Genomic DNA, 26847 nt, shown 5'->3' on the forward strand with positions numbered 1-26847 from the left:
CTTCCCCGTCTGGCCCACCAAACCCTTCCTGCAGTGATCCCCCACTCTTCCTCTGTCTGGATGGCTACAGGCAGAGTCACTAAATGGGAGGACCCCGAGTCCCTATGTTACCATGTGGAAGGCCAGGTCCCAGATTTGGAGATTTCTCTGTCCCAGCAGCTAACTGAGCATGAAGGGCCTTGCATGCCATTGCTGTCTTGAGATGTTGAGAAAGCTGTCTTTTGAAGAGAGACAAATCTATCATAAATGGCCATTGGGGGCCAACCAGCTTGAACGGGTGACAGTTACAGACAGGCAACTTTCAGCTCATCTCTTTTTTTTTTTTTTTTTAAATTAATTTATTTTTTTTAAATTTATTATTTATGATAGTCACAGAGAGAGAGAGAGAGAGAGAGGCAGAGACACAGGCAGAGGGAGAAGCAGGCTCCATGCACTGGGAGCCTGACGTGGGATTCGATCGCGGGTCTCCAGGATCGCACCCTGGGCCAAAGGCAGGCGCCAAACCGCTGCGCCACCCAGGGATCCCTCAGCTCATCTTCTTTTATCTGTTAGCCAAATGTTGTCTTTCTCCCTCTCCCTTCTTCCCCCACCCCCACACCTCCTCCAGAATATTTAAGAAAATAAGAAAGTTGGCCACATCCAGCCACAAGGCAGCCACTAGCATCAGCATCTCCTCATGGTATGCTCCTTCTCTTCCTCTCCCTGCCATTCTCAGCTGCTCCACTTCGGTGGCTCTTCCCCCAGGACTCTGGGGTCGCTGGCCTTCTCACACTGTGCTGCCTCTGCTACATTAGCTTCCGTGAAACTGCGGTGGAGAAGAAGGCACCCTCACCGTTAGTGGCTCATCCCTCTGAACCTCCCCAAGGCTTGAGTGTGTAACAGATTTGATTGGCAAGTTGGGAATAATTAGCAGTGAGGCTTCTGCAAGGAGGAGGAAATTGAAATGGCTATTGAGTCTGGCCAGTCTGATACTGTTATCTAAATGGACAGAAAGTACATTCTTTCCAACTTTTTCCTCCTCTGTCTCTCTTTCTGAGAGGGGACCATTCTTCAGTCCATGACTCACAGGGTGTGATCTTAGGGTCTGTACCCCTGTCCCTCCGTGGCAATGCAAGGACACAGTATTGCCGCAGTTTGCTTCACAGAGTCTGAGCTAGTCAGTGTAATTCCACTGGGCACTTGGGGCGAGGCAGTCAGAGTTGGGCTTTGGCCCTCCCTGTCTGTCCGCTCTCTGTCTGTCTCTCCTCAGGCGGTGCGGTGGTAGAGATGCCTACTGCAGTTCTCCGGAGGGTTAGTGTTGATTCAAACTGGGATGCACACACACACTCATACCAAATACCTTCCGACGTCAAATCATTCTCAGAGACGGTTCAGTCTAAACTCCAAATTAAGAAGGAAAAATGTTTTTCTAAACATGGCATCACCCATAAAGATTCCCATGTCCACAAGAGAGAACTCATTTTACATTGTTACCCAGAGCAGCTCTGCTTTGGGGCTGGCTGTCTTCCCCTGGCAGCTCTCTGTAAGGGCGAAGAGGGCCCATAGCCCTCTCAAGGGGACTGTGTCCAGATCCTCCCCATTGCACTAGCCTGGATAGCAGAGTCTGAAAGGGGAATGGGCTAGCTCTTCCTGCTGTTGATAAGACATGGTGAGGGTACAGGTTCCAGGAGCTTTTCCCTTTTGCTCACTTACAGATGACATGGTTTAGTGCCCTCCTGGTGGAAAAGCCCTAGAACTAGAGCCCACATTTCTTTTCTCATCATAGTCCCACCACAACAATTTTCCCTACCTTGGTTTCCTATTATGAGGCCTTGAGTCATCAAGTAAGAAGCTGTAGCCCAAGAGCTAACAGAAGAGGAGCTAGTGGCCATGGAAAAGTCTGTACTCACATGTCATCCAGCAGAGCTCTGCTGGGGTTTAAGCAGATCCATAAGCCAAAGCTCCAGGGGAGCCTTCTAGGATGCAGGGTACAATGGGTGTGTTCAGTGTGGGAAGATTCATCAAGATGCTTGTTTATTATTAGTATACTTTCTGTATATTGCATTTCTTTTTTTTTAAGATTATTTTTTAAAATATTTATTTACTTATTCATGAGAGACACACAGAGAGGGCAGAGACATAGGCAGAAGGAGAAGCAGGCTCCCCACAGGAAGCCCGATGTGGGACTCGATCCCAGATCCTGGGATCACACCCTGAGCCAAAGGCAGATGCCCAACTGCTGAGCCACCCAGGCATCCTGTGTATATTGCATTTCAGTAAAAAGTTGAAATATAGTCTTACCAGCTATTAAAATTTATTATGAGACAACTTAATAAAGACAGTAGGGTTTATTAATAATTGTAGGTAAATAGGTAAGTAGAACTGAAAAGCAGATTCACAGATAGATCTATATATAAATAAATCTGAAATTAATATGTATGTAATATGCGTGGAAAGATGATAATTTAATTCTAAGAAAATTAGGCTCAATAGCAAATTGATTCTCTATCTAAAAAAAAAAATACTGAAACTGAAACCGTTAGAGTATAAAACCAGATCCATGCTAGATGAAGAATTAGATTTAAAACATGAGAAACCCTTTACATAAACTTGTGTGCAAGAAAACTTTCTAAGCAAAGTAGGAAAGAAAAAGTGATAAAAGATTTAGCTCCCTAAAAATTTTAAACTTTTGCATGGAGATGGAGTCCATAGTAGAAAAACATTTATAGTATTTATGACACTGTCAGTATTAACTTGCCTAATTGGTAATTTTCAGAGAAATTGATTTTAAAAAGCACAAAATAACAAGTAGGAAAATGTATGAAATTAAGAAGTGGTCATTCACATAGGAGGAGGTCTTTTGAAAATGTCCCCTTTGGGGGTTAAAGAGAGTCAGAGAGCCAGCTGTGTGCTGCTGCCTTGGCCACGGGTCAGTGGGCTTGTCCCAGAGGGGTTACCTGCTGGGAACATGTTGAGGAGTTGTTTGTCATCCATGTTTCCTACCAAATTCCTGACTTCTTTGTGCCTTTTTATTTTCTCCTCCATTTGGCTTATATTTGCTTGTGGAAAGGACTTCTGTCTTGACCGCACATAGCTGATTTAAATTTAATGATTCTTCTTCCTCTACCTGCAGGTCCACAGACATGAGTCTCCCTCCCAACCTCCCTCTTTCCCTCCCTCTCTCCTCTTCCTTCTTTCCTTCCTTCCTTCCTTTCTATTTTTGTTTTTATTTTTAGAACTGCCATCTCCTTAGCCATGCCGTTCCTCTTTTACATCCTTTCTATACATCATCTCACTCAGTGGTCCTTAACCTCTCTGAAGTCACAGAGCTCTCTGATATCTGAGGAAGGCTACATTCTGCCTCTACAGAAACAAGCATGTGCACTTGCACACACACGTGCATGTGCAAGCTTACACTTTTTTTTTAAAAGATTTTATTTATTTATTCATGAGAGACACACAGACAGAGAGAGGCAGACACACAGGTAGAGGGAGGGAGAAGCAGGCTCCATGCAGGGAGCCCGATGCAGGAGTCAATCCCGGGTCTCCAGGATCACGCCCTGGGACGAAGGCAGGTGCTAAACTGCTGAGCCACCCAGGGATCCCCATAATTTTGGGTTTATACATGCTTTCTGACTTTACCTAAAGTGGCACTCATTTAACTAAATTGCTACTGATTATTTTTGTTTAGACAAGTTATATTCCTTTATGATGATAACCCACAAAAGAAAAAGTTACCCCATTGTATCAGTCTCTTCAAGGAGTCCCATTCCAGGAAATTCAAATCCAGAATGGAAAAAAAAAAAAGCATATTTGGAAAGCAATTTAAATCTTGATTGCACATTTTGGGAAGATCCCAGTGGGAGAAATTGTATTCATAATATATAAAAAACCTTAAAATATCTTCTTTCCTCATCTCCATCTCTCCCAGTATCTCAAGCACATGGCAGCCACCTTGAGCCTCCTCTTCTCTCCATCCTTCCAGAATGCCTTTCAAATGCTTTTCATCCTGGCTCTTGGATTTCTCCTCCTCTCCTCTCATTGTCCAAGTGTATTCAGTCAGTATTCTGAGCTTTCTAGCTCACATAAATGCCAACAGCATGGGACCTTCCAGCCTCTCTTTTACCCCAAATCTGCGCACTCCAGGAGATGAGCTGGTAGACAGGTTAGCAGCAAGCAGAGCAGGGGAGAGCCCATAAACATCCTACGTTAACATATTTTCCTATTACACAGAAGTGTAAAGTTGCTCTTCCTAATTTTCTTAACCTGTTTCCTGGCTTCTCTGGATCAGCCTGTTCTAGAGGCTTCCCTGATAGGTAAGCTGACCACATACAGTCCCCACCCCACCCCTGCCTCAGCCCTTGGGTGCCAGTGGATGAAATGTCCTTAATCTCTGCCTCTGGGGAAAGAGTTAGAAGCTGTAGTAGAGCATCTGTAAAAGCCTCCCCAATCCCATCTACAAGGTGCAAAGGGATAAAGATTTAGCTGAAAGAACCATCACAAGAAAAATCAGAGTATGTCAATCAGATGGAAATATGATTCATCCAGATACAGATGCTGTTTCCTTCGTTTTCCTCCTTTTACGTGGACTCCCATAGTTAAGCAGGTCAGTTTTTAGAAGAGCTTAACTTGGTCCTTCACAAAGACACCCCCAAATTAGTTGAGAAATGCTAGACCCAGAACATAGAGCCATGGTGTGCCGTGGCCTTGAGGATGAGACACGTCTGGATGAGAGCGGCTTATTCCTGCTCACCGAGTCAGGGTGGGGACGGTTCTGTTCCCAGCTAGTCGCAGGCCTTCCTTGCAGGTTCCGCCGCCCTCTCGCAGACCCTGCCGTGTCTGTGCTGGGCCTCCCCCTGCCGAAGCCCTCGGTTTTCGGCTCCCAGGGCCTCCATGGGGCACTATACCCCCAGCACCCCAACAAAGGCCTGCCACCTCCCGCACCTGATCAGCTGCTCCTGGATGCCTCTGACAGTCCTCCTCCTGCCTCTCTTGCCCGTTTTAGAATGTTTTCTCAGAAATGATTAAAGATACTGAATAAATTCTGCTGCATGTCTTAAGGTCTCCAAGCCCACAGGCTGCCTCGTTGTCCACCCCCCCACCCCCCCGGGATGTCCCAGCCTCCTCCTGCCCTCAGTCTGGCCCAGTCGGAATCCACTGGTGCAGCCCTGGAATGCTCCCAGGCCTCCCCGAGCCATGCGAGTCAACAGTTTCACTGTTACACTTGCTTATGTCCTGTGCGATTTATCTTGGATTCGGTCTAAATTTCCCTCGGTATAATTTTATCCCTCCTTCAACGCCTGGCACCCTGGGAAAGCTCGAGCCAGCCTCCTGCCCTCTTCCCCGGCTTTGACACCTGGGTCCCTGACCAGTCCTTCGCAGGCTAGCTCCCTCTGGCTGCCTTTTCAGCTCCAAGGCTGGGTGCTCCTTGTTGCCATCTGGCCTCAAAAAACCAGCTCTCCCTCCATTGCATGGCCTGGGTTCTCATGTGGCTCTCTTCCAGCCCACTGACATCTTGCTAGAGAGGAGAAATAAGCCCCACGGACACCTCTGCCTTCCCTAACAAGCCTGCTTAGCAGTCATCGGGCTGGAAGCCTGCTGCCTGGGGATCTCAGAACACCTTCCAAACAACAGTAGACATCAAATACAGATGGAGAGAAATCTGAGCCCGTGGTGCAGAATGACGCACCTCATGGAAAGGAAAAGCCAGTCCCTTCCCACGACACAGGCCATGGTGCTGCCTTCCCTCCTGCAAATGGTCAGGCTGGGAAAGAGCGTGGAATGTGGGGGTCCCAGAAGAGCTGGGGTGGCACAGGGATGGGCCAATCTGCATCTCCCTGCAGAGCAGCGCCCCCCTCCCACCAACTTTGCTATTTATCTGCAGCAAACATTTACTGATAACCCCAAACCCTGAACAAGCAGGGATCCCTGCTCCGGGGGATTTGCAGGCTCAAGCCTGTAGTAGTCTGACAGGGACTGCAGAGTGAGCCCCTCTGAGGGTCCTGGGACCTGCTTCTCCCCAACTCCCTGAGCAGCTGCTTCTTCTTCTTCTTTCTTCTTCTTCTTCTTCTTCTTCTTCTTCTTCTTCTTCTTCTTCTTCTTCTTCTTCTTCTTCTTCTTCTTCTTCTTCCTTCTTCTTCCTTTTCTTGATTTTATTTATTCATGAGAGACACAGGCAGAGACATAGGAAGAGGGGAACCCAATGCAAGACTCGATCCCAGGACCTTGGAATCACCCCCTGAGCTGAAGGCAGATGCTCAACCACTGAACCACCCAGGCGCCCCCCCCCCCCCCCCGTGAGCTTCATGAGGTGCTCTGCCTCACTTTTGTATTCCCAAAGTGGAGCTCAATGCCAGCCACTGTGCTCAACAACTATCGGCTGAAGAATAAATGAGGGGAATGAGATAGGTTTTTCCATGAGTATCATGTTGAGACACAAAGGTCCCAGCCAGAATGCTAGTCGAGGTCATGATCAGGAACCTTAGGACACATTTTATCTGAGAGGCAGATCAGGGGCAGAATGGAAGAGGAATGACAAAGTATTTTCACATGAGTTACCTGATGCGTAACTCCTATCTGAGCTGGGGTCTTGTGTTTTAGGGATCTAGGTAGGACCTGCTCAAACCCCCTTCTGCAGAATTAGTTCTTGTGTCATTTGCATTCCACCAGTATACACCCAGGCGTGAGTTTAGCTTCTTTATCCGCTTGCCACAAATGAGAAAAATATCACATTTGTGAATTACCAACAGTTTGAGAGGACCACACAAAAAACTTAGAGACCTCCCAGGTCTTAAAAGCCCTTTTTGCTAACTTCTGGGATTTTTAACTGGCCAAGACCCCCCCAGCCTCAGCCAATTTTTCTAGATCCCCTTTCTTTCTCATCCCACCCTCTTTGGTCCACCTGCTACCATACACCCCATTAAACTCTTCTCATACTGTTGTGTCGAGTGGTCCAGCTCTTACCAGGTCTAGTCCCAAATCTTGGCATGACCATATCATCAAGGGACAAGTGAGAAGAAAGGGCCATCTCTTTAGCTTGTGGCACAGAAGGATGTGGGGACCCTGAGTCCTTGGAACAACACCCATTCTCCCCAAAAGGCAGCATAATTGAAAATTACATCCCCCTTCCCATAATCCTTACCATGTAAAGAAAGGTGTGTCATTTACCTTCATTTTGCAGATGAACCTCAAGAAGATTATTAATTGTCCAAAGTCACCCAAGGGAGCATAGAAGATAGAACGTAAGCCCAAATCTTGGTACTCCTAGCCTAGTGCTCCTCCCTCTTTCTCAGCAGATGAGCCCAGAGTGCAAGGCTGTGTGGTGGGATCGCACTCTGCGCACAAAGCAACTTCCCCGTGAGAGCTGGTCATTCCTGTGTCTAGAACGCGCGGAACACCTGGCAGCTGGAGTGGAGCTTTATGAAGACACAGGAGTCCCAGTCTGTGCCCTCGGATGGTCTGTAATCTAATGAAGGAGGCAGAGTACATCCACGGGACAGCAGTGTATGAACAGTAGTTACCTGGGGACAGAAAGGAAGGCTAAACAAAAATGTGCAACATCAGGTGCATCATGGAAGGCTTCCTGGAGGTGGTGAAAGCCCCTTGCTTTATTTTCTCTTTGTTCAAATTGGACCTCGGGTGCAGAAGGGGAAGTTAATCATACTCCGCAGATCATAGCACATTATTGTTACCGTGGGTCTGTGCTAGGCCTCTCTCTGGCTTTCTACGCTTTTCTCTGCGCTGCTCCCCATCCCGTTCTCCTCCTCCCATAGGGCAGCCATTCTAACCTATAATGTGACCCATTTTTCTGGTATGTATTCTTGAAAATGTGAACTGGTGATCTGTATGCTTGCATTTTAAATCTATGTAGGCAGTTTTATACAGCTCGCTCTGTTTTTGCCTTTCTGTTTGTTTTTCACTTAGCGCTGTGCTAAGATTTCCCGCTGTTTCTCTGGTCTCTCCGGTCCTGTGCTTTCAACAGTTGCATTACCCTGTGAGGTGGCATCTAGCTGACTTGACCTCTCCCGTCCCCAGTGATGATCACTGGGCTCGCTTCCAGTTCCCCGCCACTGTGAACAACACAGCAATGAACATCTTTCACGCATGACCCCTTATGGACGCGTTGAGAAGTTTGGGGGACGTAGACTCAGGAGCAGACCTTGTGGGCTGTGTGCGGGCTTGATATGACGTGGTGGCCCTGGGTCTCTCCCTTGGTGGCTGCTCCGACCCTGGGCACGAGCCAGCTTTCCGATTCTTGCCGGTGCCACCAGGGTGAAATAAGAGCTTGACACGGGGACGGTTCGTATTCCTCAGTTAAATCGCGACTTTGGGTGATCGCTTCACTCTCCTGGTAGGACATCAAGTTTCCCTTTTTTCCCTTGACGATTTGCAAGGATTCCTTGTACCCCGAGGAGACCTCTTCTCAAGCAGCACACCCGTCTCTGCCACTGTGTTTGCCCGCTGGGGACAGAGGCGCCGATCTGGCCACCTTCCTCCCACCCTCCCCCTGGGGATCTGGGCCTGGTGACGGCCACCAGCACAATGGAAGCCTAGGACTCAGTCTAGGAAGACCCGCAACACGGAAGAGAACCCGTTCCCTTTCTCCGGGGCCACCAACCTGCTGTGTCAATTTCATGAGTTAATAAATGATTGGAGAAGGCTTTTTTAAAAAATATTTTATTTATTTATTCATTAGAGAGAGAGAGGCAGAAACAGGCTCCATGCAGGGAGCCTGATGTGGGACTCGATCCAGGGACTCCAGGATCATGCCCTGGGCTGAAGGCAGGAGCTAAACAGCTGAGCCACCCAGGGATCCCCTGATTGGAGAAGGCTTAATTGCCTCGGAAGAAATTGAGATCAGCGGTGCTTAGGCCCCACTCAATTAACTTGTGCTCCTAAGGGGCCGAGCGGGGAGCAGGGGGCAGCCGGGCGTTGATTACATGTACTGCTGCCAGCTGTGGCTGCCTTGCTGTGGCCGCCAGGGCTCAGGCAGCCAGGAGGGGACCCCGTCTCCGGGAGCTGAAGTCACTGAGGTCAGGGGCCCCTCGGACACGGCACAGACCCCTGGCCTTGTGCGGAGCCGGGACCCTCACTTCCCAAGACATCCTATCAGGGTGGCCTTTCATTCCCCCACCAGCCTCCACGGGCCCAATGGCCTTTGAGATCCCCCCTCACTGACCCTTTGTTGGCTCCACCGCACCGGGGGTTGCCACGAACCTGTAGTCCCCTGCACTCCCCTCTCCCCCCTGCCTTCTGGCACACTTGCCCCAAGGACACCGAATCCAGAGCCTGTCTTATGGGCTGCGGATGATGCCACCGGCTCTGCAAGGTCACCTACCTCCCCTGCTGCCTGCAGCCTGAAATCCTCCCAAAGACTTTCATTCCTACATCATCTCCTAAAAGGGGCCAGATGGGAAGACTCAAACCTGTTAGAAATGCAGATTCCTGGGCCCCTCCTCTGGAGATGCTGCCTTGGTGGGTCTGGAGTCTCTTTTTTATTATTATTTTTTATTTTCTGTAATTATCTGAGAGAGAGAGAGAGCAAGAGTGTATAAATGGGGAGGAGAGGAAGAAACAGGCTACCTGCTTAGGGCTCGATCCCAGGACCCCTGGATCTTGATCTGAGCTGAAGGTAGACACTTAACCGACTGAGCCACCCAGGTGCCCCTGGGGTCTGTTTTTTTAAAAAAAACAAAAACAAAAACACGGGACTCAGGTGATTGTTACTGTCAAGATAATTTGAAAGGCTCTACTTCAGGAGACACCTTGGCTCCTACTGAAGTAAGTGCAGGAGAGACAGCAGCCTGATGGCAAGGGCCTGGCCCGAGGCCAGCAGGCTCCACACCCGGTGCCTCTGCCGCTCTGTCTCTATCTTGCTGTGTGTGTGGTTAAGCCAGTCACTTGTCCTCTCTGAACTTGGTTTCTTTATCTAGAAAATAAATACTGGGCCAGATCTCTTAGAGTCCTTCCATTTCCACGGACCATTTTTTTTAATAAGTAACCAGTAGGTCAAATAAGCATATTGCATGATTTGTGCTCAACAGACAAGTTTCTTTTTCTTTTTTTTTTCTTTTGAGCATCCCTTTAAAGTGTATTCAGTGGAAGAAATCTCCCCTGCCCCTAGACAAAGACTTGGGCCAGTCCCATTTCCTGTCACCCACTCTCAGGTGATAGTCTGTGGTACCTCTCACCTATAGCTGCAGTCTCAATTTGGAAATTGGAATAATTGAATAATCGACCGTGTTATTGCGCTGTTTGGGATCCGCTTCGGCCTGGAAGCACCTTTGGCAGTGGGCCAAGTCCCTTTGCTGTCTGTACTTCCCCAACTCTCACCTTCCTCCCACCACCCCCAAGAGCTGCTGTTTCACTAGCTGCCAGATTGAACTGGGGAATTCTTACTGGTTAGGGAGCAGGGGAAGCTTCAAAGGGGCTTTTGCTTTTGTGGATGTTATTTTGTGGGCTCTTTTGAGGTTCCCTGCTGGCCCTCTCTCTCCACCAGCTCCTGTACCCCAGGAAAACACACTGGCTCTGTCCCAGGCAGCTCTTGTGACTCCTTGCTCAACCCTTGGGTGTCTGAATTTCCAGCTCCAGCCTAGGGGACGAGGCTCTTCTCATGCCTCCAGTTAGGCCTACTGGACAGGACACAGGACAGCCAGCCCCTGCCAGTCCCTCCTCCTGGGGGTGGGAGTAAGGGGTTCGTGGCTCAGCAACGATTCTTGCCAAGGAAACCCTCCATATCAAACCTTCACCAAATTTATGACCCATCTGTATTTTTCAAAGTGGAGGAAAGTTCCCTAGATCCTGAAACAGACTTTTTGACATCCCCCTCTATATTCCCCTGCACAGGGCTGGGGAAGAGGGATCTGTCCCAAACTCCCTTCGCTCCTCTGGTTTCTATCAGTTGGCATCACAGTCAAGACTTAAGCAGAGTCCCACACTGACTCCTAGCCACTAATGACTTCCATTTTTTTTTTTTTGTATTTTTTATTGGAGTTCAATGTGCCAACATATAGCATAACACCCAGTGCTCATCCCGTCAAGTGCCCCCCTCAGTACCCGTCACCCAGTCACCCCAACCCCCTGCCCACCCCCCCTTTCTACCACCCCTTGTTCGTTTCCCAGAGTTAGGTGTCTCTCATGTTCTGTATGACTTCCATTTTAACGAGAGTGAGAGCATCTTTGAGAGAAGAAGGCCCAAGTGCCCAGAACACCCCGGGCATGAAGGCCTAGATCTGGAGGGGAGGTGAAGGCGGGGCTGTGCTGACTCTGTAGGTGAACATCTGCCTTCTCAACTTGTCTCAGAGGTCTGCTCCTGAGACCTGCTGAACTCAGATGAGCATCAGGCCTTGAGGTACACTAATGTCTGCCCTTTGACCTCTAGCTTCTGGCCGTGCAGACAGCCCAGAGGCCTCAGCGCCTCCGTGGGGAAGCTGGCTCCTTGCATCCAGTTATTGGTTGTGTTCCCTGCCCCATACAAAGACACCCAGTGGGGCCTTCCCCCCCTCAGGACAATGAGCAGAACTAAGCATCACCAGAGAGCATCCTTCCTCTCCCCATTCTCTTCTTCCCAGTTTAGAGTCCAGACTCTCCTGGGAATAATGCTGAGTGGATATTTAATGAATTTCATTTTCGCCCTCAGTAATTAGCGTACACTGGATTCTTAAATATCCTGGGAAGATCCTGCCTCCCCCCTCCTCCCTCACCACATGGGTGTGAACTCACTCACACGACTGTCCTGTGGGCACACTGTCCTGAGGGAAGTCGGGATTTTGGCATAAGGGAAAGGAATGTGGGCTCTGGGTACTGGGAATATGGACAGGCCCAGGGAAGAATGGGGAAGGGAATGGGGAGGAGGTGTGTGATGCCATAGAAAAAAGGATCAACCAGGCAGGCAACAGGAACACGTTTGCCAGGGAACTGGCCAGAACTCTCCAGAGGAGTGGGAGAGAGGGAGCTGGGCTCCTGTGTCCACACTGAGCCTCACTTCCCAGAATCGGCAGAGGCTCTTGCCCACTGTCCTGCTACCATGTTGGGCAGTGGGTTCTGGCCACTGGCACCAAGGGAAGGAAACAAAGACAGGATAGGATGTGGCCTTACAGGGCTGTCCTCAGGTTCCTGTCAACAAACAGGCCCTGTGGGGGATTTCCCCTCATAGTCTTGGGGTCTGTCTGGCCTCTTGGCCTCCCCTTCAAGCTCTCACTAACCTTCCCCTCTCTTCTCTGGCAGGAATTGATGCCCTTGGCCATGACGCACCCCCAACCTCTGTCTGCTCAGGCACAGCCTGCGTGACCGAGCCTTCGCTATCTCACGTAAGTGTGAGGTGTAGGCTGACCCTCTCCCCGCAGGAGAAGGTGTCTGGTCCCTGGGCGGGGAGGGGATGTTGGTGGGGAGTGAGGTCCAAAAAGTTCTGGTCACAGAGGGCAGGCCTGGGAGTCTTTAGTTGGCAATAGGTTTGACTTCTTTGGCTGCCCTTGATCCCTGACTTGGCTGCCACTGAACCCATCTGCTAGGCCCTGGGGGGTAACCTCTTTCTCCTGTCCGTAGGAAGCTCATCAGAAGGCAGTTGGGCATGATGGAAACTCCATGGCACTGGCCCTTGGGTCCTGACTCAGACACTAGCTATAAGAGTCTGTCATCAGGCTGCATTCAAGGTGCCTTGGGGCTTCTTCATCTCGAAGCTCAAATGGGGAAGGACTCACTTCCACTCTCACTTCTGTGATTGTCCAGTTCTATTTAGATCATTGGACTGGGGGCCAGGGGCCACCCCCCTGTTCCTTGCCACATGGATTTTCCAACATGGCAACTTGCCGCATCCAAACCAGCAAGGGAAGGAGTTGGCTAGCCAGCAAGTAGTCAGAATGTTATCTAATCTATTCACAGAAGTGACATCCCATCATCTTTGCTGTGTTCTGTTGATTAGAAGTAAGTCACGGATGGCATCCACCCTCGAGGGAAGGGGAGCACGCAAGGCAGGGCTCATGTGGGGCCATCTTTGAGCCTGCCCATCACAGGAGGGGATGTAAATGGAAGCACGTTGTAGAAGGTAGAGTGCTGTTTAGATTCAGGCAGTCATTGTGATCGTTTGCATCTGGTTGCAAAGAGAAAATGAACCCACCTGCAATAATCAGAGCCGCTGGATATAGTTTAAATGCTAAATTGTACCATTAGAATGGGGTCTCTTTTAGGGCAAGCAGCTAGGACCTGGCTGGCCTCTTGCAAGCCCTTTACACGTGCCTTCTCGGTTTATGATTATAAGGTCAGATTGAAGCCCACAAACAGAATGTCTGGGCCTTCCTTTTCCCCTCGAATGACTGTGTTTAAAGGATCTTTTAGGAGTTTCTAAGGGGCCCTTGCATATATGAGCCTCACTTTTTCCTCACAAGTATACTTATAAGCTGAGTTTTTTGTTAATCTTTTCCAAGTGCAAAAGGAGGTCAGTTTCCAAGATGGGGTGGCTGCTAAATGGCACAGTTGGGCCTCAGCTGGGCCTTCAGATCTGTGCCTCTGCCTGCACTGCCCTGCTCCCCCATTTCCAGGCCACCTCTGCTGCACGGTTTCATAGTACTCAAATCGGGGAGGCCAGGCAGGGAGGTCAGGAGGAGGGAGGGTTCTGTTCTTATATAGCTTCATAATTCCCTGTATCCTAAAGCAGGCTAACATCTCAGGGGGCGAGGCCAAGACTTGCAGGTAGTGAGTCACTGCTGCCTTCAACTTGAGGTCACTCCACAGGCCTCTCTGTCTCTCAAACAACCCTCTGTGGTGAGCAGGCCAGGCAAGCAGGGGAGAGTGGAGTCAGGTTGTAATGAGGGCACATAAATTCTCTCAAGGCTGAAGTTCAGCTCCACCCTCCTCCCCAGCCAGACCCCTCATAAATCCCCAGCGAATCAAGCAAGGCCCACCCTACATCTGGGCAAAGTTGGTCAAATTGGACTTGAGCCGGGATGCTCTCTGGTCAACCGGACGGGATGGGAGCTGAGTGATACAGCCTGCTGCCCCCTGGTGGTAGGTCCGAGTCCTAACTGTGAAGCCCGCGAAGGACCCGCGGGATCACTCCCCTGTCCTCCAGCACCCCTTGCAGCTAGCGCTCTGTATGACGCCGCAGGGGTAGGAAGCCCTGTAGGACCCAACGCCTGATCCCAGAGGACTTCTCAGGTACTGGAGGAGTCAAGGTGTTCCCACGTCAAAGTTGACAAGCATCCTGCAAAGATGAGGTCTGGAAAGTGGCCCACGGAAAGGCCTTGCAGTGGGAATCCAGAGAGAGAGTGCCCGGTGCCGGGGGAGTCAGGGAGGTCTCTCTGAGCACTGGAGGGTGAGCAGGATCTAAACAGGTGGAGAGAGCGGGCTCATGCACTCTGCTAGCAGCAGCCCCTCAGGAACCCCTGTGGCCTCCAAGAGAGTTAAATGCCAGTCCTTACCTGGCTTACAGCCTCCCCACTTGGTGCCTACCCTACCCGGCCTTTCCAGATTCCTTACAGTTACTGGATGCCTCATGGTCTTTCACACACTTGGCCTCTCCACTTGCCTACTTGCCTACAGGGCACACGCCCACTCAGCTTCTAGGACCCAGCTCAAGCATAACATCTTCCAGGGAACCTTCCCCAACTAGTTAGTTACTTCTTCCTCTGTGTCCCCACAGCTCCTGGTCTGTGTGTCTTACGCCATATCATAAGGTATGTTAAGTGTCTTTTCATCACTAGACTCTAAGCTTCTTAAGAACTGGGCCTGCCAGGGTGCCTGGGTGGCTCAGTCAATTAAGTGTCTGCCTTTGGCTCAGGTCATGATCTCGGGGTCTGGGGATCGAGCCCTCCATCGGGCTCCCCGCTCAGTGGGGAATCTGCCTCTCCCTCTCCTTAAGCCACTGCCCTTGCTTGTGCTCTCTCTCTGTCAAATACATAAATAAAATTAAAAAAAAAAAAAAGAACTGGGACTGCCTGGTGGACAGAGGATTCATGTGGGGGGCAGTGCCAGGTGAGGAGGGAAGAAAAATCGGTGGGGAGCATGCAGGCAAGTGGGGCAAGGCAAAGCATGCTGGGTGGGGGCACGATGATGGTGAGGAGCAGATGGTATGTGGCTGAAGGTGCCCCTTCCACCGGGTGAACACAGGGTGCACAACTTCCAAAGTGGACAGAGGCTGTGGTCCAGTCACACTTGCCTTTCGAGTAATGAATAGCCTGCTGGACCCCTCAGTGGCTCTGGGGGAAGCAATTACAGAGAGGTGGGGGGTGCCCATTTGGAAAGAGAGTGATGCCTTAGAGGGACACCCCAGAGGGACACTCGGGTGCAATGTCTATCGGGCACAGCGCAAGGCACAGCTGGAGACCCTCGGGTGGGGGGGGGCTTATCAGCGGCAGCGACAGAGCTCACAGTGGGGAAGGCAAACTGGGGGTGGTAAGGTGGGGCTTAGGGAGTAATCCAATCCTTTCTCAGGGGTAACACTCTTCTTCCCACATCCCTGTCCCCTTTTTTGTCTTTCAGGTCACCGTTCCCTTTCCTGAACGTAAGTGCTTATCGTCATGCTTCCTTCCTCAAGAAGCCAAGTCCCCCCACCCACCCTGCTGCCCTGGCCCATCCAGCCTTGGTCCCCATGTGCCCGGGGGGCTGGGAAGTCCCCATTCAGTGCCTGGAAGGGAGCCTGCCCGGGGCCACACGACCGCACGTCCAGAACCTTACCCCCGTGAGCAGGACCCATCCTCCAGTCTTGCCACCACCTTCCAGGAGCCAGGACGCTGCCTGTCACCCACTCCCTGCGGCCTCACCTTGCCCTAGTTTTCCACAAGAGCTGGAAAGAGAGCAGGGATGCCCCCAGTAGGAGTGTGGGTTTGAGCCAGGATAGAACCAGGTGGAACTTTTAAGATTCAGACCCCGTCCCCGCCCCGCCCCCTGATCAAGGCGGTTTGTGCCCTGGCGGGCAGCCAAGAGCATGGCCTTTGGGGTGAACCAGGCTTCGTAGGATCTCAGCCCAGCCGATCAAAGCCTGAGTTCATCATGTGTGAGACAGAGATAATTAATGACTCTCCCAAAAGGTGTTTTGAGGAGTAACCCACAAGCCGGGAGAGCTTAGAGCTATGCCACAGACGAAGCCCCTGGGAAAAGAAGCTGCTGTCTTTGTGTCTTGGAGCCTCGGGGTGAGGGCGGGGTGGGGGGGGCGAGAGGAGAGTTCGAGAAAGACAGCAAGAACCTTCCAAACCCAACAGAAGCCGAGAACAGAGTTCCGCCTTCTGTTAGGGCTCTGCTTCCTCTTTTCCCTCCGGGGTAGGCTGGCCCAGGCCTCAGCCACCCTCTGTCTTCAGGAAGCCCCTGTGTCTCAGGGCCCCTGGCCCTGCTCTTCCAGCGGCTCTCAGGTCCTCCCTGCCTCCGAGCATGTAGAAAGTTCCAGGAGGCCTCCCTGCCCCAGGCCTGCCCGGTGTGGCTGCCCCTCACCTCTCTGCATGCATCTTTGCAGAGTTTGATGGGGCATCGGGCGGATGACAGCGGGAACAGTTGTCATCACTGGCGGAATCCTAGCTACGGTCATCCTCCTCTGCATCATCGCGGTCCTGTGCTACTGTAGGCTCCAGGTCAGTCCCCAGAGGCCACCAGCAAACCACCTCCCCCTTCTAGGGGCAGAAACTGGAGGCCCACTTCGAGGGGGACAACACTCAAAGCCTTGGAATGTGAGGGAGTTGGGGGTGACCAGAAGGGAGCCATGCATCTCCCACGCTCTGCACATTTTGGGGTACCCCAAGAGGGTGTGCTGGGAAGACATCGGGTCATCGTGTTGTGGCTCCAACATATCTGAGATTTCAGGAGTGGTGGGAAGGGCACCCCCTCTGGGGAGGCTAGGAAAGCTGCTCCCAGTGGCCCCACACCTGTCCTCTATAGGACTGTGTGTCCCTCCTCTCTGCTGCCCTGCTGCTGTCAACCACAGCCCGGAGACGATGCACTAGGAAGTGAGGCGAGGGAAAGGGGAAGGTATTGGTCTGGGAGGGCTGGGAATACTGGTGGAATAGTGGTGGGACATGGGTGTCTGGTGTGAAGGTGTAGTCCCGACCCGAAATAGCTCTCTGCAGCGGGGCAGGGGCGCGGGTGCCTTTGCACACTCAAAGGGGAGCATCCAGCCCTCAGGCATCCCTCCGCACTCTCCCCTCAGTATTACTGCTGCAAGAAGAGCAGAGCCGAAGATGCAGACGAGGAGGAGGAGGAGCACGACCTGCCCGCACACCCCACCTGTAATGCCTGCAGCTCCCAAGCCCCGGACGGCCGCGTTGGCCTGGCGCCTCTCACCAGCGAGCCCTGCGGCCAGCCGTGCGGGGTGGCGGCCGCCCACTGCACCACCTGCTCCCCGTACAGCTCCCCCTTTTACATACGGACGGCTGACATGGTACCCAACGGGGGTGGAGGCGAGAGGCTCCCCTTCGCTCCTACCTACTACAAGGAAGGGGGACTGCCACCCTTCAAGTTGGCAGCGCCCCAGAGTTACCCGGTGACGTGGCCGGGCTCTGGGCGCGAGGCCTTCACCAATCCAAGGGCTATTAGTACAGACGTGTGACCCCCTCCCCCGGCCCCTCCACAGACCAATGCTGCTGTCCCGACAGGAGCAGTGCGGGCAGCAGGTGACCTGTCCAACAGCCCACAAGGACTGCCAGGATTTGGGGTTTTGTGTTTGTTTGTTTGTTTTGGCTTTTCTTGCCCCACAGGGGAGTTCAAGCTGCCGAGTGCGTGGAGAACCAGAGCAGGGCCCAGCCCCGTGGCCCGAGTGTGGGGGCGCTGGCAGGATGCCTGGGCAGCGGCACCTGTTTCTGGGCTGGGACGTTCCTCTGCAGGCTCCAGCCCTGCCACTGCAAGTCATCTTGGTTCCCTTGCCCCCCACCCCAGCGCCCCAGCGTCGCTGGCCTGTGAGAGGAGGGGCATCAGGGAAAGCCCCCCAGACTCCTTGGGGGATGGAAGAAGGATAGAGACCTAGGGCGAGGGGAGAGGTGAGAAGCAAGGCACTGCAGAGCCTGAGAAGGGAGAGGAAGGTGTCAAGGGGACCTCTTCGGGACCTGCTTGCTAGAACGAATCCCAGTTCACGATCCAGCTTCGTATTTGGTTATCACGGGGACAGCAGTCCCTGTAGCTGCTCCCATGGGGATGTTGATTCTGGAAAACACTACATTCCCCTTCCTCGTGGGACACAGTGAGTGGACCTGGGAGGCAGTGACATAAGGTTATTTGTGGGGAATGCACTGAAAAGTGATGCCCAGCCTTGTCTCCCCCCCAAATCCTCTTTCTCTGCTTCTGGGACCAGCTGCCTCTGCTAGAGAACCTGGTTCAAGTTATGTTACTGAGTTTGAGCAGCTCAGCAAACAAGATCTCCTTGCTCATGGTCTCTGGGGCTCCGGTCTGCCACCCCGAGCGGCGCGTGTGGGAACAGTGCTGTGAGGGGGTGTGTGTTCTCAGGGGTGCACACACCTGTCACCACCCACACGCATCACACACCAGGGGCTTTGCCAGCTTTGGGAGCTGCAGAGTGGAAGAGTCTCTGATGTATCAACTAGAAAGGAAAACCCGACCTTCAGACAGCATGAGTGAGAGGTGATTAAGGTGGCTCGTCCCATGGCAACCAGCCGGCTGGTACGGGAAAGCCTGCAGTCTCCCAGGGGTCGAAGCTGTAGCACTGAAGCCATGTACGCCCCTTTAGAGGCCCGGCGTCCCACTCGGGCAGCCAGCCATGTCCTCACAGAGCTGGACAACTTCATTCCACCGGGGTCAGCAGCCCCCACTCCTGGATTCCATGCTTGCTGCCCTCCCTCCACTGTACCCCCCAAACCCTCAGGCTCCAGCAAGGGCCTGTTAATTGCCCGAGCCCAGCCCTCACTTCCCACTTAGAACTCCACTGTGGCCTGATGCCATTTGAGGGAATGCACCTGATGAATTTTCCAGTTGCTTCTACAGTAAGGGGTGGCTGCTCCCCTTTCTGACGGCATGCCCACCCCCCACCACTTCTGGGTCACAGCCTCTGCAGATGGCGGGCAGGGAAAGCGCTAGCCCCTGCGCTGAAATCATGACTTCGCGTTGGAGAAGGGCCAGGTGCAGCCGGCAGAGAGGGGAGGAGGGAGAGAATTCACCACACCTCATTTCATTGGGCACTTGTCACCTTGCATCTCATCTGTGATCAGGGCACACCCGGTTAAGAATCAGAGGACCTGGGGTCTGGTCACACTGAGGTCACTCATTAGCTCTAGGACTGGTCATTTAACTTCTCTGAGACCCCATTTTCTCCAGGCAAATGAGACCTGCCACCTGCCCAGACAGACCCTAGGAGACCATTAGTGCTCCACACAGCCAGGACTTCCTGAAAATATTTGCCAGCCGTGCTCCTTTTCCTTGCCCCAATCCTGGCAGGGGCTAGATGCACTTGCCAATTGCCTGATCCAGTGTGCAGGAATGTGTGTTGAGGGCTGAATGACCACCGTGAAATACAGGTTTAGCAGGCAAAATAATTTTTATTGTCTGTGAAAAGCAAACACTGGTTCTCCTCCTGGGTGATCTCAAATGGTAGCATTTCCTCGTACCAGGAGGCAGCTCCAGGCAGGGGGTAATGAGATCTGTCTCCTGATCCAGGGAGACCAGTTTAGGACAGCAACTTTAACATCCCCCATCCCATCATCAGTCCTTATTGGGCCAAGCGCACCCCCTAGACATGAGCTGCTGGGTCTGGCAGCCACGTGGCCTCCTGATGAACAGCCCCAGTGCCTTGCTGCCCGGGAATTCCACAGCCAATCCACCACAGCACCAAAGGCTGTTGTTCCTCACCAAGACATAATGTCCTTGTTCCTCCTGCCTTTGCAGAAATCAAGACGGCCCAGTCAACTATCACCTGCTTCTTTCTTGCTCTGATCTATTGGGGTCCCTTAGCGAAAAGCATCTTAGTCCCCTCTCCTCCTGTAGCTTTCCTAGCCTAGATCTTGTCAATCTACACATCGAAATCTGGGTTTGGGGCACTGGAGAGATGATGGGCCATGGCTCTCCCCTACACACCCCCATGGTGTGTTGGGCACAGTCTCCAGATTGCCTGTCCGCCTCCCTGTCGCTGTGAGGGCCTTACCTACGGAAGAGGGAGCTCACCCATTCAACTGCGCTGCACTTTTTAGCTGTGGAGTCTGTACTGTGGGACACTCTGGACACTTTTCAAATTGCACCCTAACAGGAGGAAGAGGAGAGGCTGGGAACACCCTGTCCTCTCCGCCATCTCGTCTCCACCTCCACTTCACTGCTCCTGCTAACCGATGTCCTGTCCTGCATCTTTGATAACTTGGAATCACAACCAAGTGAATGTCAAAATAAATGAGGAATTTGAAATAGAAATCCCACTGAATCCTCTGTTATTCACCCAAAGTGGGGGCAGTGGGGCATGGATTGAGGAGCGAATGCTCCTTTTTATTTCCCAGAATGTCTGTTTTCAACACCAACACCTACCAGCTTCTTCTCCCCTCCTGCTTCCAACTAACAGGTCCATCTGCCATGTTGCCTGCTGTCCCACCTGTTGCCTCACCCCCAGGGAGGACGTGTTGTTTGTTGGGAAGGGGGATGTGAAGTGTAGTAGCTGCAGCCTCCGCTGGAAGTGGCCCAGCCCATCACGGGGAGCCCCACCGGAGAGCAGTCCAGGCGTCAGCCCTGCTCCCAACCCCCACTTTCCAGGCCTGTGGGGTCCCCACCTATAGTTCTGGGTTAACTCACTAATCCTCTGAAGCCTGGGGAGACCCGAGCAGAGTGTGACACCACCAGCACTTACATGCTGGGAGGGGACAGAAGAGGAGACAGTTTTAGACCAGGTCCTGGGTTCAGACCCTGGCAGAGACTGCCGAACCAGGAGAGGAATGGAATGTGTGTGAAAGGGAGCATCTGGGGAGGATGAGGATGAGGGTGGATCTGGGGGGGGGGGGGGCATGGGTGTGTCCGAGAGAGAGGGAGACCCCCCTCGGTCCACCTCAGGGCCACGGTGAGCCCTGACTACAACTGGGTGGGCAGTGGGCAGCCTTCGCCCCGGACCTCAGACGCTCTGCCCCTGGAGGCCCTCTGGTAGCACCATAGGGCCCAACTGCACCCTTAGCCCTGGTGGCCGCTGGCCACAGCTCTGTCCCTCGATGTCCTCTGGGAACAGAAACCCTGAGGCGAATCTCTGTCATCAGCACACTCACCCAGCTTCAAGCCATGTCCTCCCCAGTTTCTGTACTCAAGTTTACAAGTGCTGCTCAGAGGTCCTGATCATTTCCAGGAAAAGAGGACCAAACCGTAAGTATCTAAGGCCGGGGTCTGCTGGCGGCACAGCAGCAAGAAAAAGCATAACCAGGAGCTGCCCCCAGCCCTGTACTCAGAGTGGAAATGGCCCGTACCCCTGAACCTCGGGCACCGGCCTAGGCATGTCCCAGACAACAGTGACAACGACAGCCAGCACCTCCTCCTCCTTCCCCAGCCTGGTCCGGGCTGCTCCTCTCTCCTCCCTGTTTGGCCACCTCCACCTGAGGCCCCAGCCCCACTGGCCCTCCCTCCACTGCCTACTGTCTCCGTCTGTGGAGAAACCAGTAGCACCCTAGCTTCTAATACATGCTCCTGCACCTCAGGCTTCTGGGCCTTCCTTCCCAGGTGTCTCAGGGTACCAACCTCACAGCACCCTCCAGACCACCCCCAGTCAGGGCTGTGTCATTCTGGGTAAGCGGCTATCAGGAAGGAAGAGCTCCTTTCTCCCTGTGATCTATCATCCCAGCAGGTGCGCCAATCACATAATGGTGGTTAGAGGGGGGAGTTTGGTATCAGACTTGACGCTGAGCCCCAGCTCGGCCACTAACTGTGTGGCTTTAGGCAACTTTCTGGTCCTCATCTATAAAACTGAAATCATAACACTGACCTTATTCCCTTGCCATGAAAACTAAGTGAGCACACAGGGTCACCATTGTCATTAGTAGGTTCTGTAGGTGGACCCAAATCTGAATTCCGGAGGCAGCAGGGCCCTGAGCTGAGGTTGCTCAGGCCTCAGGGTGAAAGGCTCCTCTGGGCTCCTTTATCTTATCTCTCCTCTCCCCTGAGCCTTTCTGAAGCCCCTCCTCCCTTGCCAGGCCCCCTTCTGTTCCAGGCATCGTTGAGACTGCAAGCAATTGGCAGCCTGCAGAGGTTCATATCATATAATTTTTTTGCAATTTTTTTTTGTGGTGGTAAAATATATATGACATAACATTTACAATTTTAACCATTTTGAGGTGTACCATTCAGTGGCATTAATCACCTTCACAAGCTTGTGCCACTATCTCTAAAGCTTTCTGTCTCCTCAAACAGAAACTCCGTGACCACTCATGTTTGAATTATTTCTAACAGCTATGTTTTATCTTTGAACAAAAACAAAGCTTTCAGGGAGGGGCCCCTGCTTGTCCTGCCGACAGTTTGGGGCTGAGCAAACCAGTAGCAGGGCAGGGTGATGAGGGATCCTCACTCCCCTTCTTCCACGATGGACTCTTCTAAGCAAGACTCATCTTCAAGGAAGCTCCAAAGATAAGTGTGTTGGAGTGTAGCTTTGCGGGCTGTCTTGGGGGAATGGTTGGGGAGGCCTGTGCAGGGAGCACATTTTAGGATGAAAAGGAAGAGGATTTGGACAGTGGAGAGAATGAAGCAGCCGGAAGGTGCAGGGCTAGGTGAGTGGAGCCCCGCGGTGGCCGTGGGAAGATTGGAGGCCTGGCCTCCTTCCTTGGCTGCCAGCATGCTCAGGGCCTGGGCCGTGCCAGCCAACTGGATGGATGGCAGAGGCCTCGGGCAGACGACTCCCAGCTCCCTGGGTGGAAGCCGTGCACTAGGGCAGCCCTGGTAGCCCTCTGGGCAGCAGACTTGGCTGTGCAGGGCCTGCTCCGCTGAGCAGCCACCTGTCCCTCCGTGCTTCTCACACTGCCACAGCAGGGGCACCGCTAGCCAGAGAGAGGGGAGGGAAGGGGGCAGGGAAGGAGGGCAAACCCGGTGCACACTAGCATCGCCACACTCCCCCTGGGGACTCAGCCAGCCTGATCTGTTTGAATGCACATGGGGGTTATGAGCTCCCTGGGATTCAACATAAATGCCTGTGCATCAGGATCGGAAAAGGGTTCCCATGGGGGGTGCCGGGGGGCTCAGTTGGTTAAACATCAAATTCTTGATTTTGGCTTAAGTCGTGATTTCAGGGTCATGAGATGGAGCTGCTCGGTGGCGGGCTCCTGCTCAGCGAGGAGCCTGCTTGGGATCCTCTTCCTTTCCCTCTGCGTGCACATCTCCCCCAGCACGGGTGCTCTCTGTCTCCAGCACAAGGAAAGGTAAAACGACAACAAAAACACCAGGAATTTTTAGATCCTGTCAATCCCACCTGAAATGACTTTTCCGTGACAACCTCTGCCTGCACATGCACCTCCACCAGTGCAAATTTCACCTGCCCTTCAAACCTTTTCTAAGAAATATTTCCACAACATTTTTGAACCCTTGCAGTGATCTCTGCCAACCCTGGCAGGAATGTGTCCCTTTTTCTGGATAACCAAAATGGCCTGTCTCTACCCCTCCGTGGCATTCCAGGCTGGAGCACTGATATTTGGCATGCCCTTTATCTCCTCAGGAGCAGAATGTTTGCGGAAGGCTAGATTCACCACTGCGTGAGCCTCGGCACCCGGCATGGTGCTTGGCGCATGGCTGGTGGCCAGCCAAAGTCTGCTGATGGAAGGAGGATCCATTTCACCCTTTCTTAGACCATTCTTAATATTTTTTTTAAAAGAAGACAGTTGTATTCAGAAGGGGAGAGAATGAAATAGAACAATACCATAAATCTACGAGGACTTAGAAAAATTTGAGCTCAGGGAGGAAAGAATGGCCCTTTCTTCCTTGCAACATTTGAGAAGATGGAATACTGGGCTTTATATATATGGAAGCACATGGCGATGGCAGGGATTTAGGGAGGTTGTGGTCTAGATCTTGGTTCTGGCCTCAGTTTTGCAGTGACAACCACATGGCCTTTGATGGATGGTCACTGAGTGCCTTAGATCCCCCATCTGTAAAATGAGGGTTTTTGACGATGTGACCGCTTCATTTTATTTTAGTATTTCATGTCCTCTTTTCTCTGCAGTTCCTTTACTTAGCAGCTTCTAGGCAAAGAAACTTGAAGCCAAAGTATAAAGAACTTAGTGGTTATTCAAGCATTGAGGAGGTCATTGAGAGACTATGACTGCCTGTTGACCCATGAGCTGACTGTGGCACTCAGAGGCTCCTCACCCCCTTCTCTGTTCTTGGAATGTGGGTTCCACCTGCTTTTCCAGCTCTCAGAGGCTGCCCCAAGGACAGAGCCTTGAGATGGCAATGTGGTGTTGAGACCCTCTGGATAGTATGCGTGACTGGACTCAGTTAAGGGCTCTGTATACACCCTACACCCCACCCCATGATAAGCCTTGTATGTAAGTTCTCTGCTTATTATACCTGCCACCTGCTGACCTGCAGTGACTGCCTCCTCCTTCCATCTCTCCCTGCCCTCTGAGTCCAGGGGCTGGTTTCCAATTACACTCGGAAAGCTCCCAAAGAGCTTGAGAACTGACACCAAGTCCAACCCAACGAAGTCAGAACATTTCAGTAAAGACAAAATAATTTGATTGCCAGAAATTTGACAAATTTCAGGGATCTGTATATTGTGTTAAGTTACATATATCCAGTTAAGTGGCTCAAACCCATCCCTCTGTGGTTCCCTCTGTGGCTGAGCCCAGAGCTTCAACCATGCAACCCAATTCCTACTCCAGGGGTGAACTGAAGTGCTTGTGAGCTGAAATATGTGGGAAGGCCAAAAGCGGACAGATTTTGAAAAAAAAAAAAATGTGGGTAGGGCTAACGTAGGCAGAACTGTTTATTCAACTAACATTTGTTGGGAAACTCTACACCGGGTGCTAAACTTTGTTCTAGGTGTTAGAGGATTATAAATGAAAAGTGCACCACTGCCTGCAAGGGGTTTATACCCTAGGACAGATAAGGGACACACATTTCTAAAGATAGAATCCTTCCAGGTATTTGCTTGCCTTGGACCAAGACACATGGCAGGAGAGAGAGTCTGGTGTCCTCAGAGCAGCAGGAGCAGAGACACTGGGTTCGTCAGCCTGCCAGGTATGGCATAATTATATTAGGATGTTGATTCTAGCCCCAGGGCTTCTTCCTGCCAGATTCGGTCCTTGGCTTAGAGAGAGGAAGAGATGGCCAAGCAGGGTGTCTAAGTCAATTCAGACGGCTATAACAAATTACCACAGGCCGTGTGGCTTCAATAACAACATTTATTTTTCACAGTTCTAGAGGCCAGGAAGTCCAAGGTCAATACACCAGGAGATTTGGTGTCTGGCGAGAAGCCTGCTTCCCAATTCGTAGACAGCCATCCCCTCACTGTGTCCTCACATGGTGGGAAGGAACAAGAGGGCTCTCCAGAGTCTCTGTATAAAGAAACTATCCCATTTATGAAGACTCCACTCTCATGACCTATGAGACCTATGTCCTATGACCTATGTCCTAAAGGCCTTATGCTCTAAAACCATCACATAGGGGGTTTGAGTTTCAACATATGGATTTCGGGGGGACTTGGGCATTTGGTCCATACCAGATGAGTTCTAGGTTACTAGGGGCAAGAAACCATTAATACAAAGGTGAATTGTAGGCAGTGAAGACAGATGGAAATTCAACCAGAGACGGGAGCAGATATGAGAGGGTGTGCTAGGTGAAAGGCTAGAGCCTTGAGAAAGCAGACATAGATAATAATTAAAGAGACAAGAAAAGAAAGAAGAGAGGCTCTCAGACTTGATCCTGGCTATTAGGCTCATGGAGTCCTAGGCCTAGAAATCTGTCAGAAGCCATCACATCTATTCCCACCTCAATGCACTCCATAGAAACTGCCTGAAAGGAAACAAAAATGCCCAGCTTTTTCTTTCTTTCTTCTTTCTTTCTTTCTTTCTTTCTTTCTTTCTTTCTTTCTTTCTTCCTCTTTCTTTCTTTCTTTCTTTCTTTCTTTCTTTCTTTCTTTCTTTCTTTCTTTCTTTCAGATTCTATTTATTTATTCATGAGACACACACAGAGAGAAAGAGAGAGAGAGAGAGAGAGAGAGAGAGAGGCAGAGACACAGGCAGAGGGAGAAGCAGGCTCCATGCAGGGAGCCCGATTCGGGACTCGATTTTGGGACTCCAGGATCATGTCCTGGGCCAAAGGCAGACACTCCACCACTGAGCCACCTAGGCATCTCAATAAATAAAATATAAAAAAACCCCCAAAACTCTATAGTGTAACTTGGAATAAAAATCACCTTATGTTATAGATTTGAAAATCTATCAATCATTTAATTTAGTAAATAATTAGTATCACAAGAGTAAAATGTTACAATAACTGGTCATTATGAAAGCTGCTAATTTAATGTACAGAAAATGACTATGTACTCGAAAAAACTTAATAGGGAAATAAATTGACAGTTGATACGAGTCTTAAATTTTTGTGAAAATAATATCTTCTTTTTGAGACAAACAACACTTATTAAAATATAAATAATAATAAAGATATGTTGGTCAAGGACACACACTTGCAGTTATAAGATGAATAAGTTCTGGGGATTTAATGTACAGCATGGTGACTGGAGTTAATAACACTGTATTGCATACTTGAAATTTGCTGAGAGTAGACCTTAAGCGTTCTCATAAAAAGAAGGTGATGAATACGTTAATTAACCTAGGTGTGGTAATCATTTCACGGTATACATATATCAAATCATCACCTTATGCACCTAAAATATATACAATTTTGTTAATTATCTCAATAAAGCTGAAAAAATATAAATAAAGCAGGTAAGAGATTAGATATCCTAATTCTAATCTTCCTATGATTATTTGGGGTACTATT

General features: G+C 51.2%; 1 protein-coding gene across 4 annotated transcripts in view; it reads left to right on the top strand.

Annotated features, from left to right (window-relative positions):
* Positions 1-20304, top strand: part of LOC112921833 (protein FAM163A) — a 78170-nt gene extending 57866 nt beyond the window's left edge. For 3 of the 4 annotated variants that reach the window (XM_026001211.2, XM_026001212.2, XM_072733142.1), the window contains exons 2-6: positions 12205-12287; positions 14615-14648; positions 15454-15475; positions 16421-16535; positions 17108-20304. In XM_026001211.2, the coding sequence (XP_025856996.1) occupies positions 16443-16535; positions 17108-17506 (492 nt within the window). In that variant the 5' untranslated portion in view covers positions 12205-12287; positions 14615-14648; positions 15454-15475; positions 16421-16442 and the 3' untranslated portion in view covers positions 17507-20304. The remainder of the gene's footprint in view (positions 1-12204; positions 12288-14614; positions 14649-15453; positions 15476-16420; positions 16536-17107) is intronic. The other variant, XM_072733144.1, reaches the window with a different exon arrangement.
* Positions 20305-26847: the final 6543 nt, after the last annotated feature.

Source organism: Vulpes vulpes, chromosome 13 (genome assembly GCF_048418805.1).
Source record: "Vulpes vulpes isolate BD-2025 chromosome 13, VulVul3, whole genome shotgun sequence".
Classification (NCBI taxonomy): Eukaryota; Metazoa; Chordata; class Mammalia; order Carnivora; family Canidae; genus Vulpes; species Vulpes vulpes.